Here is a 21,740-nt window from a genome sequence, read left to right as displayed (position 1 = left end):
ACACACACACACACACACACACACACACACACACACATACACACACACACACACACACACACACACACACACACACACACACACACACACACACACACACACACACACACACACACACACACACACACATTGGTTTAATGAAGTCACTGAAATGTCATAACACAAAATATAGCCCCACCCTGGCCCCCTCACTCCCTTGTTGCCTTCTTATTTAGAAGTGGTGCCACACTGCTGTAATTCTTAGAAGTGTCCAAAAGAAAACAACAATACATTCAAATGTCTTTATGAAGTTGTAGTTTGCCGAGTTTTCCATTTTAAGATGTTCAACATAATACAGAATACTTTCTGATAGAACAAATGATATGTTTGTTCTTCTCATTCACAGAAAGTACAAGAATATTCATTATAGATTAAAATATGTGCAGTGTCTTTAATGCAGAATATATTATTAGATAGCATTTGTTTCCAACAAGCAACATGTCTAGGTAATACATGTCTCCATAAAGTGAAACCTTTGTTAACGTCACTAACATATCATGACAATACTATGTGCTCTGTAAAGACCCCTCCTCTACACATTTCTTGTAAATCAGCTGCTTTAACTGAACATGGACAAAGAAAGGAAACATGATGAACACTGATTGGTTTAGATTCTCTGTCACTCACTGCAGGAAAAGGTTTAATTGGCCACTTCCTTGAGTTTCTAAGGGGCGGAACTCTTTAAAGTCTGAACCAACACAACAGCGCAGCAAAGAAGTTCAACTTTCTTGCTGAGTATCAACGTTGCAGGTGCATCATACGGTAAGGGATATAATCAATATCTTTTTTTGAAGTTGCACCTGTTTCATATTCAGTCAATATGTGTGACTTTTGCTCACTCCTTGCATGTCTTTCGTGATTTTCCTTTTTTTGTATGGAGGTAGCCTATAAAGAGTTTACAATGGCTATTCTGGGGTTTTAGGACAGTTCTTAAGCTTTCATTGTAGACTTCACAGTTTATTAGAAAACACGTGCTTTTTTTTGAAAAGTTTGGATATTGTAATTGTATTATTATTAGGGCTGTCAAGTTAACGCGTTAATAACGCGTTAACGCAAAAAATAATTAACGCCACTAATTATTTTAACGCGATTAACGCATGTGTATTTTTTGTCCTCGGCCGCCGTAGTTTCAGAGCGCATCGAGTGTAAAATACCATCGACAAGCTGATGCTGACAGCCCCGCTCCTGCCGCCCGCTTGTGGCAGACCACACTTCCACGCTCACTGGCAGGCCCGGACTGGCCATCGGGAGGACCGGGAGGGAGTGTGTATGTGTGGCGCGACTCGCGCGAGCGAGGCACACCTACGTGTTGTTGTTAGCATCTGGTGCTAGCTAGCTGCGCTAACGGATATAAGGAGCTGTTTCAATGACATTTCGCCGACAACTGCGCCGAGCACTTGACTTTATGCAGGTAGCCAGACAGTGGGACATTGTACGAAAAGTCAGCGCAACATTATTGCAGCGTCCAGGCAGCTCCCATTCGAGCATATATGCCTTGAGCTGCACATAGCTCAACGATCCATCACAGTGTCTCCACACACACACACACACACACACACACACACACACACACACACACACACACACACACACACACACACACACACACACACACACACACACACACACACACACACACACACACAGTATTATTGTATGAGAGAGGTTCTAGGTTGAATTGAGGCGAATATTTGTAATGTTCAGGTTGTTGTGTTTAATATTCATGAGAATATTTGTCATTGTTCAAATGATAATAAACAAACATATAAAGCATATTTGTCCACTCATATGTTGATAAGAGTATTAAAAACTTGAAAGATATCCCTCTAAGGTACATTTAGAACAGATAAAAAATGTGCGATTAATTTGCGATTAATCGCGATTAACTATGGACTATCATGCGATTAATCGCGATTAAATATTTTAATCGACTGACAGCCCTAATTATTATCAAATTCATTGTTTCTGTGAGTTTGATTATAAATGCTCAGTTCAGCAATTTACAATAGTGAAATTACTCTCCTTTTTTTCCTTTTAGATTAAAGGGAAGCTATGGCTGGTCCACTTCCTAATGAACAATTACAAACATTTAAAGAAGTTCTGCAAAATCAAGGGCCTGCGGCAGCCGCTGCAAAGATCAATGCTTATTTGGAAGAGCAGGATAATATTCCACTTCACATCGCCGTCACAGGAGAGACTGGCTCTGGTAAATCCACCTTCGTTAACGCCTTTATAGGCATAGACAACAAGGATGAGAATGCCGCCCCTACTGGTTGTGTAGAAACCACCATGAAGGTCGAATCATACCCCCATCCACAATTTCCCAATGTTACACTGTGGGATCTTCCTGGAATTGGCACCTCCAATTTTCCAGCTGACAAGTACCTGGAGCTTGTTGGCTTTGAAAAATTTGACTTCTTCATCATCATCTCAGCTGATCGCTTCAGAGAAAATGATGTGAAACTCGCTCTGAAGATTCAGAAGATGGGGAAGAAGTTCTACTTTGTTCGCTCAAAGATTGACAATAGCATGCGTGAGGCAAAAAGAAGTCAGAGAGCTTTCAACATTGAAGATACCCTTAAAAAAATCAGAGACGACTGCATTAAAGGTAAGTATGTGCTCTCACCTGAAGCTAAAACATAAAAAAGCTTAATAATGTAGTTGTTTACATTTCTAGATACTGTATCTTTAGGAAAAATAGACTGGAAACGGGAGAAAGTGAAAATGTGCCTTAACTGAAGCAAAAACAAGAATATTCAAATGAAAACAACCTTTCTATGGTCACAGACATAAAAGTACATCATTTCCTGTTTATATCCACACATTCTTGCCCTTCAGATTTGCAGACGGGACATGCCATCGGTGTGTCTCCCCCTCAACATGCAAACATCCTATTCCCAGAGAATTAAAATAATGGTTATAGAATTATAAGAATGTCATTCCAGATATATGAGAGTACTGCGAGAACAGAGAGTTGTATTTATGTAAAACGTAAAGGCTTACGCAACAAGGGTCACAAGTAGACACTGGTTCAATTTAAGGGGACAACAATAACTTTACACATGTGCAGCATAAATTGAGAAGAAGAGCTATCAATGTTAACAGGTCATAAAATGAGTCATATGAATACTGGCTGAGCTCACTGAGGGTCTGTTGGTGTGACCGATCATCCTCTCAGATCTGAAACAACCTGCCGGTCTTTGTGTCTGACCTGCAGAGGGTTGCTGGGGCTTTCCTTTACTCTGTTCCAATTTCATTGTCTGGAATTAACTTGTTTATTCTCTTTGTGATGCAGGTCTTGAAAATCAAGATATACGGTCTCCACAAGTCTTCCTGGTCTCCAGTTTTGATCTCCACCTGTATGACTTCCATCTGTTAATGGAGACCCTGGAGAGAGAGCTTCCTGCACACAAGAGAGATGTTCTGCTGTTAGCCATGCCCATTGTCAATCTTGAGATCATCAACAAAAAGAAAGAGGCTCTCCAGTCAAAAATAAAGTACCTTGCTGCTGCATCTGCACTCGGAACTACTGTACCGATTCCTGGGCTCTCTTTAGGTGCTGATCTAACCATGCTGGTTGATAATGCCATAGTGTACAAAAATACTTTTGGTCTTGATCCCAAATCACTGCAGAGTCTTGCTGATAGTGCAGGTGTGCCTTTGCATGATCTCAGAGCAGAGATTAAATCACCTCTGGCTTTAAAAGAAATAAGCAGTGAGGTTATCTTTAACATGCTGAAGGTGTCTGTGTTTCACGTTGCTTCATTAGCAGCAGAGGAAGTGTCCAGATTTATTCCATTTTTTGGATTTGTAGCAGCAGCGGCCATCTCTTATGCCTCCACCTACAGAGCTCTCACTACTATCCTCAACATGCTCGCTGAGGATGCTCAGAGGGTATTCAAAAAGGCCCTGGACTTGGACACCCCAGTGTGATATTGGAAAGGGATTGGCAATGCCTCCAATGTCACATAAAACTTCAGTGTACAAAAGAGATGTTTTATTATTTAGTAGATTTCATTAATTTAATTTTCTTTTATAAAAAATGAACTGCAAAACATAAACGTTCAGCTGCACATTGCATCATACAGTACAGGCTGAATGATCAGCAGACTGTAGATTTTTTCTTTTTAAAAAGCACTTAAAAAAGTAAATGTAGGCCTTGTAACTTAGTCACCAGCACTTACAATGATACGGCTTGCTTGAAGTGAATATATCTGCACTTTTCTTGTTGGTCGGAGTTTGAATCTTTATGGTTTTTACACTTATTGTAAGTCGCTTTGGATAAAAGCTTCAGCTAAATGTAATGTAGTGAGTCGCTGCCCCTCCGTGGTGACAGTGGGGAATTACAACACATCATCATTCAGAGGAAATGTACACTTTAATGTTTATCATCATTATTCTTATAACAACTGCATTACTATTATTAATAAAGATTTAAGAAGTAATGTTGAAAGCATTTTTGATTCATTTCCACAGGGTTTTTCACGTGGAAAAGATTACATCAGTTTACATCAAGTAAGAATTCGTTTTATTATCAATAAATCAACCTTTTTTATTGTTCAAGCGGTAAACATTTGGTCTTTAAAAGATCTGAAAATATAAAAATATTACATTTAAAATGTAAAATTAAAATATTAAAGTATTTCAAAATATTTTAAATTGTTGTGGATGGGGGTATGATTTGACCTCCATGGTGGTTTCTACACAACCAGTAGGGGCTGCAGCACTCTCATCCTTCTTGTCTAAGCCTCTAAAGGCGTTAACAAAGGTGGATTTACCAGAGCCAGACTCTCCTGTGATGGCGATGTGAAGTGGAATATATTTGCTCTTCCAAATAAGTCTGGATTTTTGTAGCTGCTGCAGTGGGTCCATGTTTTTGCAGCACTTTTTTAAATTCGTTCAATATGTTCATTAAAAACTTGATTATCCATAGCACTCCTTGATAAAAATAAAAGTCATTTCATTAATTGAATTGTGGGGTTGCAGCACTTATAACTTGTATTCATGTATTGTATATACAGTATACCTGTATTATTCTACATTAGCTTGTTTTGTTTTTGTTTTATTCACTCATTGCACAATTTCTTAATGCTTTTAATGTGATTTACCTTGTGTTGAATGGTGCTTTATAAATAAACTTGCCTTGCTATCATCTAATCAAACATTTAGAAAACAATTTGTTTGACAATCAAATTACTATATAATATTAAAAGTTAGGAGATTTCATTTAAAAACACTCCTAATTCACATTTGAAATGTGTGTAGGCTCAGTGTAAACTCAAAACTGGTGTAATAATACCTCGAATAGCCATAGTAAACACATCACATTATAACGCTAGTTCAGCACAATTCAGATCACATAATATTAGGCTGCAAAGATATAGATGTTCAGAAATATTGACCGAATATTAAGCAGGTGCAACTTCAGCATACAGGCTCAAACAATTCATTTAAACACATCATATCCGTAAATAGAAATCTTACCGGAATTAACCCTCAGGTATCATTCAAATGCACTACCCTAATTAGTCATTCGGGACAAAATGTCCACTGCAAAACACTTTGATAAAAACATTATATTAAAAAAATGTTTCACCACTTTTTTGGGTTCAATTATTATTATTATTATTATATTATTATTAGTTTAGTTTTAGAAGCAACTTCAGCCCTAATCAAAATTACAAAATATTTCATCATTTTCAGGATTTTAACCCTTTAAATGCCATTTTGAAAACATGACATCACTGTTGTTTTTCATGATAAAAACAGAAAAAATTAGTTATTTTCCATATAATACATATCTGGGGACTGGCTCTTTTTTAATCAGTCTGTGATATGTCAAAGGTTAGCAGCAAAATGTCCACTTACAAAAACTGCTATAAAATTATTATATTATTATTATTATATATTATTAATATTATTATTATTATTCATATTTTTAAAAACTTTTTGGGGTTAAATCTTTCAATCAACTTCAGTCCTGATCAAAAATACCAAATACTAAAAGAAAAATGTCTCATTCACTCCCATTATAACCACATATTTCTGTCTGCGCTCAAAGGGAAGGAAACTTTTGAATATAGAATTAACCATATGAATGTCGCTTGAGTGAGATACAAATGAGTATTGCTGCTGCTTCCTGTTATTGAAGATAGCAGCTGCTAGGTTACACCTATTTAATCTAGTAACCATTTGAAAAGACCAACCTACAGTAACTACAGCCTAGTAACCGTTTGCAGAGACCAAACTTGAAAAACAACATGAAAACATAACCCTTGGCAACCAAAACCTACAGCTACCATCCTAGTTTTAGACTCCCTTTGCCTCACAACACCAGGACATCTGGCCACTGGGATGAAATGCTTTATAAATGATAAAATAAATTGTCAAATACAGTTAGTTTTTATTGCGATCACATTTTGACGGTTTATTCATAATGTTTTTTTATAGTCTTCCTTATTATGATCTTCATAATGATTTGGCATTTTGCTATGAGTCAAATGAAATATATACATTTAAATATAAACACAAGCACACGCACACGCACACACACACACACACACACAAACACACACACACACACACACACACACACACACACACACACACACACACACACACACACACACACACACACACACACACACACACACACACATTGGTTTAATGAAGTCACTGAAATGTCGTAACACAAAATATAGCCCCACCCTGTCCCCCTCACTCCCTTGTTGCCTTCTTATTTAGAAGTGGTGCCACACTGCTGTAATTCTTAGAAGTGTCCAAAAGAAAACAACAATACATTAAAATGTCTTTATGAAGTTGTAGTTTGCTGAGTTTTCCATTTTAAGATGTTCAACATAATACAGAATACTTTCTGATAGAACAAATGATATGTTTGTTCTTCTCATTCACAGAAAGTACAAGAATATTCATTATAGATTAAAATATGTTCAGTGTCTTTAATGCAGGATATATTATTAGATAACATTTGTTTCCAACAAGCAACATGTCTAGGTAATACATGTCTCCATCAAGTGAAACCTTTGTTAACGTCACTAACATCTCATGACAATACAATGTGCTCGGTAAACAGACCCCTCCTCTATGCATTTCTTGTAAATCAGCTGCTTTAACTGAACATGGAAAAAGAAAGGAAACGTGATGAACACTGATTGGTTTAGATTCTCTGTCACTCACTGCAGGAAAAGGTTTAATTGGCCACTTCCTTGAGTTTCTAAGGGGCGGAACTCTTTAAAGTCTGAACCCACACAACAGCGCAGCAAAGAAGTTCAACTTTCTTGCTGAGTATCAACGTTGCAGGTGCATCATACGGTAAGGGATATAATCAATATCTTTTTTTGAAGTTGCACCTGTTTCATATTCAGTCAATATGTGTGACTTTTGCTCACTCCTTGCATGTCTTTCGTGATTTTCCTTTTTTTTTAAGGAGGTAGCCTATAAAGAGTTTACAATGGCTATTCTGGGGTTTTAGGACAGTTCTTAAGCTTTCATTGTAGACTTCACAGTTTATTAGAAAACACGTGCTTTTTTTGCAAAGTTTGGATATTGTAATTGTATTATTATCAAACTCGTTGTTTCTGTGAGTTTGATTATAAATGCTCAGTTCAGCAATTTACAATAGTGAAATTACTTTCCTTTTTTCCTTTTAGATTAAAGGGAAGCTATGGCTGGTCCACTTCCTAATGAACAATTACAAACATTTAAAGAAGTTCTGCAAAATCAAGGGCCTGCGGCAGCCGCTGCGACGATCAATGCTTATTTGGAAGAGCAGGATAATATTCCACTTCACATCGCCGTCACAGGAGAGACTGGCTCTGGTAAATCCACCTTCGTTAACGCCTTTAGAGGCATAGACAACATGGATGAGAATGCCGCCCCTACTGGTTGTGTAGAAACCACCATGAAGGTCGAATCATACCCCCATCCACAATATCCCAATGTTACACTGTGGGATCTTCCTGGAATTGGCACCCCCAATTTTCCAGCTGACAAGTACCTGCAGCTTGTTGGCTTTGAAAGATTTGACTTCTTCATCATCATCTCAGTTGATCGCTTCAGAGAAAATGATGTGAAACTCGCTCTGGAGATTCAGAAGATGGGGAAGAAGTTCTACTTTGTTCGCTCAAAGATTGACAATAACATGCGTGAGGCAAAAAGAAGTCAAAGAGCTTTCAACGCTGAAGATACCCTTAAAAAAATCAGAGACGACTGCATTAAAGGTAATTATGTGCTCTCACCTAAAGCTAAAACATAAAAAAGCTTAATAATGTAGTTGTTTACATTTCTAGATACTGTATCTTTAGGAAAAATAGACTGGAAACGGGAGAAAGTGAAAATGTGCCTTAACTGAAGCAAAAACAAGAATATTCAAATGAAAACAACCTTTCTATGGTCACAGACATAAAAGTACATCATTTCCTGTTTATATCCACACATTCTTGCCCTTCAGATTCGCAGGCGGGACATGCCATCGGTGTGTCTCCCCCTCAACATGCAAACATCCTATTCCCAGAGAATTAAAATAATGGTTATAGAATTATAAGAATGTCATTCCAGATATATGAGAGTACTGCGAGAACAGAGAGTTGTATTTATGTAAAACGTAAAGGCTTACGCAACAAGGGTCACAAGTAGACACTGGTTAGATTTAAGGGGACAACAATAACTTTACACATGTGCAGCATAAGTTGAGAAGAAGAGCTATCAATGTTAACAGGTCATAAAATGAGTCATATGAATACTGGCTGAGCTCTAAGGGTCTGATGGTGTGACCGATCATCCTCTCAGATCTGAAACAACCTGCCGGTCTTTGTGTCTGACCTGCAGAGGGTTGCTGGGGCTTTACTCTGTTCCAATTTCATTGTCTGGAATTAACTTGTGTATTCTCTTTGTGATGCAGGTCTTGAAAATCAAGGTATGCAGTCTCCACAAGTCTTCCTGGTCTCCAGCTTTGATCTCCACCTGTATGACTTCCATCTGTTAATGGAGACCCTGGAGAGAGAGCTTCCTGCACACCAGAGAGATGTTCTACTGTTAGCCATGCCCATTATCAATCTTGAGATCATCAACAAAAAGAAAGAGGCTCTCCAGTCAAAAATAAAGTTCCTTGCTGCTGGATCTGCACTCGTAGCAGCTGCACCGATTCCTGGGCTCTCTTTAGCTGTTGATCTAACCATGCTGGTTACTAATGCCATAGTGTACAGAAATACTTTTGGTCTTGATCCCAAATCACTGCAGCGTCTTGCTGATAGTACAGGTGTGCCTTTGCATGATCTCAGAGCAGAGATGAAATCACCTCTGGCTTTGAAAGAAATAAGCAGTGAGGTTATCTTTAACGTGCTGAAGGTGTCTGTGCTTCAACTTGCTTTAATAGCAGCAGAGGAAGTGTCCAGATTTATTCCAGTTTTTGGATTAGCAGCAGCAGCGGCCATCTCTTATGCCTCCACCTACAGAGCTCTCACTACTATCCTCAACATGCTTGCTGAGGATGCTCAGAGGGTATTCAGAAAGGCCCTGGGCTTGGACACCTCAGTGTGATATTGGAAAGGGATTGGCAATGCCTCCAATGTCACATAAAACTTCAGTGTACAAAAGAGATGTTTTATTATTTAGTAGATTTCATTCATTTAATTTTCTTTTATAAAAAATGAACTGCAAAACATAAACGTTCAGCTGCACATTGCATCATACAGTACAGGCTGAATGATCAGCAGACTGTAGATTATTTTCTTTTTAAAAAGCACTTAAAAAAGTAAATGTAGGCCTTATAACTTAGTGACAAACACTTACAATGATACGGCTTGCTTTAAGTGAATATATCTGCACTTTTCTTGTTGGTCCGAGTTTGAATCTGTATGGTTTTTACACTTATTGTAAATCGCTTTGGATAAAAGCTTCAGCTAAATGTAATGTAGTGAGTCGCTGCCCCTCAGTGGTGACAGTGAGGAATTACAACACATCATCATACAGAGGAAATGTACACTTTAATGTTTATCATCATTATTCTTATAACAACTGCATTACTATCATTAATAAAGATTTAAGAAGTAATGTTGAAAGCATTTTTGATTCATTTCCACAGGGTTTTTCACGTGGAAAAGATTACATCAGTTTACATCAAGTAAGAATTCGTTTTATTATCAATAAATCAACCTTTTTTATTGTTCAAGCGGTAAACATTTGGTCTTTAAAAGATCTGAAAATATAAAAATATTACATTTAAAATGTAAAATTAAAATATTAAAGTATTTCAAAATATTTTAAATTGTTGTAAAAATAATTCCTGTCAATGGGCAATGAATAGAATAATAATAACAACAACATTATTGCACAACTTTGGAGCATGACACATTTATATTTAACTAAACAGTCTTAGCATGTAGAAATCATTCTCACAATCAGTTGTAAGGGACAAAGGTTTATTGCAACCCTATTTTCAATATAACAATTTGTCGTAATGCTGTGTGGACATACAAAATATAGCAAACTAAATAAGGCAAATAAATAGCGGTACAATTTACAAGAAAATGTAACATTCCTCAATGTTTTAATTATTTTTAATTATTATTTGTATTACCTTATCTCAAACATTAAGACTGGTGTACATTACATGTTACTTGTTAGACGCTTTTATCCAAAGCAACTAACATACTCAATACTGTGGGCAATCCCCACAGGAGCAATTTGGGGTGAAGTGTCTTGCCCAGGGACACAACGACATGCTGACTGCAGTGGGGTTTGAACCTGTGACCATCTGATCCCCATACCAAGGCTCTATCGACTGCGCAACACGCCTCCCAAAATATGTACAAAATGCTTTTTCCACTTCTGTGCATCTTTCGGTGGAGGATATGTTTTCTTTCCAACCATAAAAATACTGACTGCTCACAAAAATACAACATCTGAAACTGGGTGCATTTTTCTCAGGCAGTACAAATTGTCGTGTAACAGGTGTGTATCATCATATTGCAAGCAATATTCGAATAAAGTCAACACATCACACTTTCTGCACCCTTCTTTAGGCATGCAGGTCAACGCCAAGTGCATGATTTGACAGAAATGTGGCGCTGTCAGAAATACACTTTTCTTTTTACAGGTGACCCAGACTGTTGGGGGTTAAAAACTATGTTAATATGTATTCAGCGGAGTCCAAACCTCACTTGCCCTTTTTCTCTCTTCTTCACACCATGCTTTTTTGCACCACTCTTTCGTTGCACCCCTCTCATTTTAAAAAAAGGGCTCAAAATGGCGCTGCAAATTAAAATGTCCCCTGGCAAAAGTGCATTGAACAGGCTACTAATTTCATTCCTTTTCCATCTGTACACTTCAAAATCAGCCAGTCAATGGCCGAATAAACATCCAAGCATGTAAGTAGTTTCAGATCTGAGAGGATGATCGGTCACACCAACACACGCTTAGTGAGCTCAGCCAGTATTCATATCACTCATTTTATGACCTGTTATCATTGATAGCTCTACTTCTCAACTTTGTCTGCCTGTGTGTAAAGTTATTACTTTACTATATAATAATAAAGTCATTTTTGTTGTCTTAAAATGAACATGTTTCTACTTTCTACGTGACCCATATCGCATAAGCCCTTAAAGTGGACCTATCATGCTATATTTAAATGATATATTGTAGGGCCATACCTATATAAGGTATATTTATACGTTTTTGTTTTCAAAATACCAAACAGATCATGCATTTTAGCCATGCCTCATTTCACTCTATGTGCTGTTTGCTGTCTACGGGTCTGATTCTGCTGACCACGCCCCCCTGCAGGAGAGGTGAGCCGTGCTCTGATCAGCTGCTGGGCTGTCAGAAGAGGGGGAGAAAAAGAGATCTCCGTCCTCCGTGTTTTATTATATAGAGTCGTTATTCATTTGTTTTAAAGCTCAATAAATAACAAAGAAGACCTTTGACCGGCACTTTTCTAATTTTGTCCGTGAGATTTAAACTTTAACGGACATCTTGACCGGTGAAAGTAACTGAAACTGAAACTCTGCCGCACGGTCCCCGTTCCTTGGAAGAGGCGGAGAGGTGGGTGTTTGTCATCTGCTGGTGGACTAACCGGAGAGAATTACAGTGCTTGCCTCGACGGGGAGGGATTGCAGTGAATTAAAGCAGCAGAAGGAGCAAACGCTTGCCTCGGGGAGGGAGAAAAAAAGCCACAGCGGAGAATAAACAGAAGGGTAACCATGGTAACTATGGGCGGGAAGTCTTCTTCGCTGCTTTTGTGGCAGACTACAGCGCCACTTACAGGCCTGGCATATGTACTACAGCGTCTCCAGCGTTTTCGAGCGGCAATGGCCGGCCGTGGCCCAACCCCACATTCCCCTGATAGGTGGAGAGTTGGCCCAATAGCCGTAGCGCCACTTCTGTGACGACATAGAAGTGTTCAAATCTGGATCAGTCTGTATCAGATCCGTTGCAGCCCCTTTTTTAGAGATTTGGGTATGGAGGAAAATAGAGAGGGTTGTGTTTTCTGAGACTTGGTGAGTTCCCTGGAACACCGGGGACACATATTCATATATAAAAGACGTACAAAAGTGCATTTTGCATGATAGGTCTCCTTTAAGTTAAAGCTCCCATGTCATGCTTTTCCGGTTATTACCCGTCCCCTTGTGTGTTATGAAGGTTTTTATGCATGTAAACGGTGTGCAGAGTCAAAACCCTCAAAGTACACCCTGTAGCGAGTAAAACTCTAACACAGAAAATACCTCCCCAAAACGCCTCGTTGGAGATACGTCACTGCCCATTTGAGTCTTCCATTTAGTTCCGGGTACCGCCTGATGTCATGCGGTACCCGGAACGAAATGGACCAATCCCGAAGAGCTATGGCCACACCAGCAGCGGCGTGTTCCTCCTCCAGAGGTTCGAAGAACCGGCATTTCACAGACGAAAGCTTCCAAAAACATTGCCCAGTTTGAGGCCGGATATGCACAGCTTGTTTGGACCGTTTGGAGCAGGGGAAGATCTGGGTATACAACCTGTAAGTTTGCATTGTTATTTGTGTATTTATCAAACAAGACTGTTTAAATGTGTAAACTGTGTTGGACTGCTAAGCCATTGACACAGTGCTAACTGTGCTAACTAAGTTGCTAGAGTTTCCATATATCAACTCTAATATCAGCAGATGGCCTTGCATACATGTATCTCATAGCAGGAGAATGTCTGCATTCACACACAAAATACCTATTGACAGTATACTGCGGGTGATTTGCCGGTCAGTCGCGAAACGTAATTACATTATAGCTGGCGTAGCGATCTAACACACGGAGCTTGAGCTAGTTTTGGTCAGAAAAACATTTTTGTGATGCTACGTTGCTAGCGTTTAAATATATCAACTACAATGTCAGCAGATGGCCTTACATGTTTGTCATGGCAGGAGAATGTCTGCAGTCACACACACGGAATACTCATACAGTATACTCCGGTTTACCGTACATTGTGACCGTACATATACTGCATGTAGCTAACGAGGCTAGCTGTATGCTAGCGCAAAACAATGTATTCATGCAAGTTACATTGTATGGTAGCAGAATACCCGTATACGATTGCAATTATAAACACGTTATTGCTAGCCTAATATGAACCACTAGCTTTTGTTCATAGTAGTTTTATTACACTGCATTATAGTTGCCTTTCCTCCAAGCTAACGTTCATATCGTGTTAGCTACCAAGGTAAACAAAGCTAGGTTAGCATATTAGCAGGCAAGCTGTTCATTACACAACTACTACTAACGAATCTAAAACAACTAAGTTTCTCTAATATTTTGTGATTTGCATTTGATTTCGTCCAGCCAGATCCTGGCGGACAATCCATGACGGGGAAGGGATTCTACTACTACTGAGGCCTCGTGCTAAAAGGCACCGCACCGCACCGGCTGCGCAGGCAAGAGGAGGAGGAATGGATGATATACCGTGTATATATGTATATTTATGTTCATTTTGTACATTTCTAAAAATAAAGTTTAATGGAAATACTTAGTAGGCCTATCCTTTCTTCCCTGAATTCATATATAGCAAACCATGATTTGATTTCTCATCAAACAGTAGTAGTTTATAACGGGTAAAAATAACTTACTCTTTGTTATGAGAGTAGCTCGTAGGCCACAACGGAAAGACAAGGAGACATACACGAGTTTACAAAACCACGGCACATTTATTGTGGTAAATGCAAAGATAGGTGGTTGAGAGGATCGCAGAGTTAGTCTTCCTGCAGCCGCTTTGGAGAGAGACTGGGGCCGTAGTGTCCGGAGGTGTCCGTGATCGTGCTGATTAGCTTCTTCAGCTCCACCCCATCGTAAGACAAAGGCCCTGGGGCCGTCACACTCTTCTATAACAACAGTTAAAAATATATATGTATATAAAATATACCGCTGTACCGACGCCATGATAAGACTGATGTTACGCTGAGAGCAGCCGGGAAAAGCACTGACATGGGCGCAGCCTCTCTGGTGGTTGACTAATCAGAACGAGTGGCGGAGCTGACCAATCGGAGCACACTAGGCTCACAGGGAGGGGGGGGCAAGAGCTCCAACGAGTCGTTTAGTGGAGAAAGTGAATACTGCTGAATACACATGCTTGACAGAGATGCTGTATGCGAAACCAATGTGAGTTTGGAAAATTGCACAGTATAAATCTATTTTAGTATACCTCAACAATGTAATTATGATCAGTGGAAATGGCCATGACATGGGCCCTTTAAAGACATTTCTCATAGCCACTTTGACCCAATACTTACCTTGAACGCAGTCGTTCTTGATCTTTGCAAGAGTCTTTTCTTCATTGAACTCACTCTGAATTTCTTCCTCATCCCGCATGCTATGGTCCATCTTTGAGCGAACCACTTGGTGGTGCCAATACCAGGAAGATCCCACAGTGTAACATTGGAATATTTTGGATGGGGGTATGATTTCACCTCCATGGTGGTTTCTACACAACCAGTAGGGGCTGCAGCACTCTCATCCTTCTTGTCTAAGCCTCTAAAAGCGTTAACAAAGGTGGATTTACCAGAGCCAGACTCTCCTGTGATGGCGATGTGAAGTGGAATATTTTTGCTCTTCCAAATAAGTCTGGATTTGTGTAGCTGCTGCAGTGGGTCCATGTTTTTGCAGCACTTTTTTTAATTCGTTCAATATGTTCATTAAAAACTTGATTATCCATAGCACTCCTTGAAAAAAATAAAAGTAATTTCATTAATTTAATTGGGGGGTTGCAGCACTTATAACTTGTATTCATGTATTGTATATACAGTATACCTGTATTATTCTACATTTGTTTTGTTTTGTTTTATTCACTCATTGCACAATTTCTTAATGCTCTTAATGTGATTTACCTTGTGTTGAAAGGTGCTTTATAAATAAACTCGCCTTTCTATCATCTAATCAAACATTAAAAAAAATTGACAATCAAATTACTATATAATATTAAAAGTTAGGAGATTTAATTTAAAAACACTTCTAATTCACATTTGAAATGTGTGTAGGCTCAGTGTAAACTCAAAACTGGTGTAATAATACCTTGAATAGCCATAGTAAACGCATCACATTATAACGCTAGTTCAGCACAATTCAGATCACATAATATTAGGCTGCAAAGATATAGATATTCAGAAATATTGACCGAATATTAAAACCTCTTAACCTGTTCCACTCTGAGCCTGTTTCTAAGGACGACGGTCCCCCCATTGGACCCCTCCCACCGTTTTTTTTTCGAGACAATGTCTCAGGGCTTCTTAACATTTATGAAACTATTAATGTGTAGCACCAGATTAACGGGAAGAATCTCAGCTAACTGAAGATATGAACCATTTTTACCAAAACAAAACACAAGGGTAATACCAAGCCTCTGAATTAGCACTAAGCGAAATGCTAACGCACTTTAGCACACAACTCAAGATAAAGATACCCTTATTACTTATCGTAGCTGCACATACAATATATCCGATTAAAGCTGAGACTCCACAGATTATATAGTTACGCCGCCTACACACGGCGGCGTGCGTTGCCGCTTGGCGGTGGGCGTGTCTTGAGTTTGGGGAGTTTACGCGAGCAACACGACCAACAACCAATCACATGAATCTCTGCTGTCAATTGCATAAAAGGTTTTACATGTCACACTTTACAGTATATGATGAACATTTATGACATTAATGTCTATGGTGCTATTTTACGCAACATTCCATGCTGGCTACATACTGTCTATGCTTGCTAGCTGTCCATTCAAACGAAGTACACTGGAACTCCCCAAACAGGCGAAAACCTACCAGTTTCACCCACTGTCTCTGCCACCTCCCTCCATGCCTGGCTCCTCCGGTTTGTATCCTGGCAGGTGAACAGGGACTGAAAGCACCGGGTGATTCCCTACCGCTACGATTATTTTCTCCTCCATTTTTTGGCATATGAGGAAATGAACTGCGGTCTGGCTCTCCCAGCATACACGCGGTTTGATTGGCTAGCGCTTGTACTGGCAGATTTGCATACGCGGGATTTGATTGGCTGACGCCTCCGCCTCAGCTTCAAAAGTAGAACATTGCTCTACTTTTGCAGCGAGCACCGCGAGAAAAGCTACGCTTTGCTCCCACAATGCAGTTCGGCGAATCGCGACGTCACCCCATTCAAAGTGAATGGGCAGAAGCGTTGAAGCGTTAACGCACGCCGCCGTGTGTAGGGGCCGTTATAGTATCATCACTGAGCGATCCGAACTTGCGACAGGGGAAGCAAACGCAGACATCACAACACGTACCTTTACGGAGCTTTTACGGGAGATCGTTTCACCGTAAGGCAAGGCAAGGCAAGTTTATTTATATAGCACCTTTCAACACAAGGCAATTCAAAGTGCTTTACAAAAATGGAAGACATTAAGAAAATGGCATTTAAAATCAGTCATTAAAAAGAAAAGATAATAAAATAAACATTAAAAGAAAAAATACATGGATAAAAGTTACAGTGCAGTTTAAGATGTGAATAGTTCAATTAAAAGCAGCGGCAAAAAGAAAAGTCTTCAGCCTGGATTTAAAAGTAGTAAGAGTTGCAGCGGACCTGCAGGTTTCTGGGAGTTTGTTCCAGATATTTGTAGCATAACAACTGAATGCTGCTTTACCATGTTTAGTTCTGACTCTGGGGACAGAAAGCTGACCAGTCCCTGAAGACCTGAGAGTTATGGATGGTTCATAATTTAGCAGTAGGTCAGACATGTATTTTGGGCCTAAACCATTCAAAGCTAAACCGTAGCTGTCAATCTGATCAAAAGACGTGTTCAATGGCATTAAAACGAAAAAGAAAAATGCTACAACTGTTGATCCATAGGTTAATAATGTACCTGTGCCTTTGAACAAATTATTTATAATCCATAATTCCATTTTAATGTAAAAATCGGAGAGAAAAAGTTAGCTGCTAATGGTAGCCACCAGAGTGTATGCAGCTTCCGGTTTTGGTCACGCGTCACTCTCACTCCTTATTTGTTAACGTGTTGGTGTGTATATAACTTTCCCTCGATTCCATTGGCTCTAGCGGTTATAAAGAGATTTCATTCATCAAAATCGACCAAGGGGGGCCAGAGATAGGTCAAATCCACCCAAATGACCCCAGAAGTGGTTTTTTTTGGCTAAATCTCTCTATAAAGGTCACATTTCACTTGTTTTGCATCAATCTTGATACAGGGTACTTATTATATGTTGTACTTTTGATTCCTAAAGCTGTTTTAGTCTACTAACCCACACTGTTAAAAATGATTTGTTGACTCAACTTGACTAAGTCAAGTCATCTTGTTGCTTTGACTGAGTTACAGTAAGTTGTGTCAAGGTGATTCAACATTTAGTGTCAAGTCTATTACACTTCAATAAATTAGTTGATACAACTTGTAGTCTGTTGACACAACTTCATGTGTCAAGTTATTTGGACTAGAAAATATTAGTTAGGATAACTTAAGAAGATGTTGGTTTAACTTATTTTATTGAGTTCTTAAAAATGTGTTAATCAAGTTGGCTCAACATGTACAACTGTTTGTTCAACTTCTAGTACCAAGTTAGCTTACCAGGACAAGCAAACTAATAGCTACAAAGTTATACTATAAATCAACGTGAGAACTAGCTTAGTCTAAACTATATTAACACTTGAAAAAATAGCTGAAAAGACATTTCAATCAGGACTGTTATTACAATATCAATAACTGAAGAAATGAAGAACTCCAACCCACACACTCATTAACTGTTCAGTGTTGCTTTTTAATTCAAATAAGTGTGTCAATGGATGTCAACATATCATAAAGACCTTCCTTGGGACATGTAGACCAAACAAAAAACACCCTCTAACACACCATTGTTTTTGCTCTTGGCTGCTCAAAAACTGAAATTACACTGTCCCATGGATAAAACTGTAATTAAGGGACTTGTTAAACAGAGTCCATTCTGAGGAGTAAGTGTTCAGGGTTGATGCAGTAAAATGCAGTAAAACATACATAGAAAATGGTACAGTATCTCTCTTAACTTAACTGTCAGTCAGAAAAATTAAAACATTCGAACAGTACTGAAATATCCACTCTGTTCATAGTTGCTGTACAACATAAAATGCACACTAGTGTCTCTCAGACACTTCCTCAAAATGGAGCAATAGAAAATGAAAATAAACTGGTGTGACCCGCAGAGTCATTTATTTTCGTTTTAGAACAGTGGACAAATGACAAAAAAATGAAAATGCATCCTTTGGGACAGATGCAGAGACATCTTCCTAGGCCATCTCTCTGGCCGTTTCTCAATGTCGAGTACACATGCTGCAGAGCCACTATTTCAAGTATACTACGTCATTGAGTGGCACCGAAGGACTGTTTAAATGCATGTTAAATGCCCAGCATTCTGCGCCCCTCTATGACGTAGTATACTTGAAATAGTGGCTCTGCAGCATGTGTACTCGACATTGAGAAACGGCCAGAAACTGAGAAACTTAACTGTCAGTCAGAAAATTAAAACATTCTAACAGTACTGCAATATCCACTCTGTTCATGGTTGCTGTACAACATAAAATGCACACTAGTGTCTCTCAGACACTTCCTCAAAATGGAGCAATAGAAAATGAAAATAAACTGGTGTGACCCGCAGAGTCATTTATTTTCGTCTTAGAACAGTGGACAAATGACAAAAAATGAAGATGCATCCTTTGGGACAGATGCAGAGACATCTTCCTAGGCCATCTCTCTAACTGAGAAACTTAACTGTCAGTCAGAAAAATTAAAACATTCTAACAGTACTGAAATATCCACTCTGTTCATGGTTGCTGTACAACATAAAATGCACACTGTCTCTCAGACACTTCCTCAAAATGGAGCAATAGAAAATGAAAATAAACTGGTGTGACCCGCAGAGTCATTTATTTTCGTCTTAGAACAGTGGACAAATGACAAAAAATGAAGATGCATCCTTTGGGACAGATGCAGAGACATCTTCCTAGGCCATCTCTCTAACTGAGAAACTTAACTGTCAGTCAGAAAATTAAAACATCTAACAGTACTGCAATATCCACTCTGTTCATGGTTGCTGTACAACATAAAATGTACACTAGTGTCTCTCAGACACTTCCTCAAAATGGAGCAATAGAAAATGAAAATAAACTGGTGTGACCCGCAGAGTCATTTATTTTCGTCTTAGAACAGTGGACAAATGACAACAAATGAAGATGCATCCTTTGGGACAGATGCAGAGACATCTTCCTAGGCCATCTCTCTGGCCGTTTCTCAATGTCGAGTACACATGCTGCAGAGCCACTATTTCAAGTATACTACGTCATTGAGTGGCGCCGAAGGACTGTTTAAATGCATGTTAAATGCCCAGCATTCTGCGCCACTCTATGACGTAGTATACTTTAAATAGTGGCTCTGCAGCATGTGTACTCGACATTGAGAAACGGCCAGAAACTGAGAAACTTAACTGTCAGTCAGAAAATTAAAACATTCATGCAGAGACATCTTCCTAGGCCATCTCTCTAACTGAGCAATTTATTCTTTAGAGAGTGGACCCTGGGAGTGCACGAGTCCAACCCAATTCCCATGAACAGGCGCTGAATCACCTCAAAGGTGTATTTCAAGTCTTTTGGATAGTCAAGGTTCAGCATGTACTGCAATCCCATCAGGTTCACAAAAGCATTGGGTACATCACCAAGGTGACGTATGACTATCCTTTCCTCAATCACGAGGGCGACATCGTTGTAGGAAGCTGGAAGAGGTTCCTTCACATCTTCAACAACTGAAAGGATTCCAATCACCATTCCCTTGATGACGTCCTCTTCAGGATCTGTTGGCTTCATGCAAAAAGAAACAAAAAACAACAACGAAAGTGCTTTAGAGATGCTTTGCCATATGTGCATACACAGACGACCCCTGAAACGACTAGTGTAACCCTGTTCATTGTGAACTCGTTTTTGTATCATCTTGAACGACATTTCAGCGCTTACCTCACACATCTTCATGATAGTTGAAGGATTCTCGCTCATGTACCATGGTAGGCCCTGCAACACTGCTGCCCTCTTCCTTTGGTTCGATGCCTGCCAAAACACATGATAAATGAATATTGCTCGTTGCTATCAGAATTATATAACCCCCTCACTCCACAAGACATTCTGGTTATTTGCACTACGTTCACAGCTAACTTAATAGATTCCTTCATATTCCGTGTGTCTGTGTGTGTGTGTGTGTGTGTGTGTGTGTGTGTGTGTGTGTGTGTGTGTGTGTGTGTGTGTGTGTGTGTGTGTGTGTGTGTGTGTGTGTGTGTGTGTGTGTATGTGTGTGTGGCCTGCATTCTCTGACCCTTGCCTGCCTCACTATCCCTTAAGCCTTTGTACCACCATGTTGTTTATTAAATCATTGAACTGCATCAATCTCTGCCTCAGGCGCCTGCTTTTGGGTCATTCCCCTGTATCCCGTCGTAACAATTACATTGAGTTTACACGAGAACATAGAATGAATGTCGGTCTCTTCCCTGGGGAGATCTGGAAAGAAGTTTGCTTCAGACCGTCTTGGTTTCTTTACTTTGTTTCTCTTCCCTCGCGTGTCCCCAGGACCTCTCTTCTCGGAATTTACCATCAGTTCTTGACAGCCTGCTTCTCTCAATTTCTGCCTGTAATTGCCCATCTTAAACTTTAAACTAATTTTCCATCCATACCATTCAGATGTGGAGCCACGTTCTTTTAGGCAAGGGTGTTTTTCAATGAGTGCAATGGCTGCACTCTCAAATTGTTCATCATCAGGGTAGGCCTTGAATTAATACATTGCTTCAGCCATTTTCTCCAGAATTTCAGATTTCATGTCCCTTGAAATGGATCGAAGTGTTCCATCTTTTCTGAAAGCACCATTGCCGTGACTGAGCCTCAGCTCAACATCAAGGTGGGAACGGGAAAGAGAGTTGGCCACGGCTGTGAACGACCTGCAAAGGACTCTGTATGGCTGCTCGATGCAGAGGACGTTGAAGGAGATGATGGACACCCTGCACTTAAAGTTTCCAAACTGGAGTCTGAGGAGACGGAGCAAAAATGTACTTTCAATGTAACCTTCTCCTTTGGTAGATCGTCAATACACGTGAGGTTACAGAAGTCTTTGAAGTCCTCATCTTCATATTGAAGGTCAAACAAGGAGCATAGCTGAACACTTTTTTTCAACACAAGTTTCAGGCCATGAACTGAATCTGGAAC

At 39.4% G+C, this 21,740-nt stretch overlaps 2 protein-coding genes across 2 annotated transcripts; both read left to right on the top strand.

The window, feature by feature from the left end:
• The first annotated feature begins 751 nt into the window (after positions 1 to 751).
• On the top strand, positions 752 to 4,439 carry LOC117481667 (interferon-inducible GTPase 5-like). The gene is made up of 3 exons (XM_034129461.1): positions 752 to 801; positions 2,078 to 2,647; positions 3,335 to 4,439. Exons 2-3 carry the CDS (start codon positions 2,092 to 2,094, stop codon positions 3,970 to 3,972), a joined length of 1,194 nt encoding a protein of 397 aa, XP_033985352.1. The 5' UTR covers positions 752 to 801; positions 2,078 to 2,091; the 3' UTR covers positions 3,973 to 4,439.
• A 2,882-nt stretch (positions 4,440 to 7,321) lies between these two features.
• LOC117481666 (interferon-inducible GTPase 5-like) lies at positions 7,322 to 10,069 on the top strand. Its single transcript, XM_034129460.1, has 3 exons — positions 7,322 to 7,371; positions 7,710 to 8,279; positions 8,960 to 10,069. Exons 2-3 carry the CDS (start codon positions 7,724 to 7,726, stop codon positions 9,595 to 9,597), a joined length of 1,194 nt encoding a protein of 397 aa, XP_033985351.1. The 5' UTR covers positions 7,322 to 7,371; positions 7,710 to 7,723; the 3' UTR covers positions 9,598 to 10,069.
• The last annotated feature ends 11,671 nt before the right edge of the window (positions 10,070 to 21,740 follow it).

Source organism: Trematomus bernacchii, unplaced genomic scaffold, assembly GCF_902827165.1.
Source record: "Trematomus bernacchii unplaced genomic scaffold, fTreBer1.1, whole genome shotgun sequence".
In the NCBI taxonomy this organism is placed as follows: domain Eukaryota; kingdom Metazoa; phylum Chordata; class Actinopteri; order Perciformes; family Nototheniidae; genus Trematomus; species Trematomus bernacchii.
This window is presented reverse-complemented; position numbering and strand designations above follow the sequence as displayed.

Excerpts from the sequence above, each read along its gene's own strand:
- LOC117481666 (XM_034129460.1), top strand. The coding sequence starts at position 7,724 with ATGGCTGGTCCACTTCCTAATGAACAATTACAAACATTTAAAGAAGTT. Across the intron at positions 8,280-8,959 it reads CAGAGACGACTGCATTAAAG|GTCTTGAAAATCAAGGTATG; the intron begins GTAATTATGTGC and ends TTTGTGATGCAG.
- LOC117481667 (XM_034129461.1), top strand. The coding sequence starts at position 2,092 with ATGGCTGGTCCACTTCCTAATGAACAATTACAAACATTTAAAGAAGTT. Across the intron at positions 2,648-3,334 it reads CAGAGACGACTGCATTAAAG|GTCTTGAAAATCAAGATATA; the intron begins GTAAGTATGTGC and ends TTTGTGATGCAG.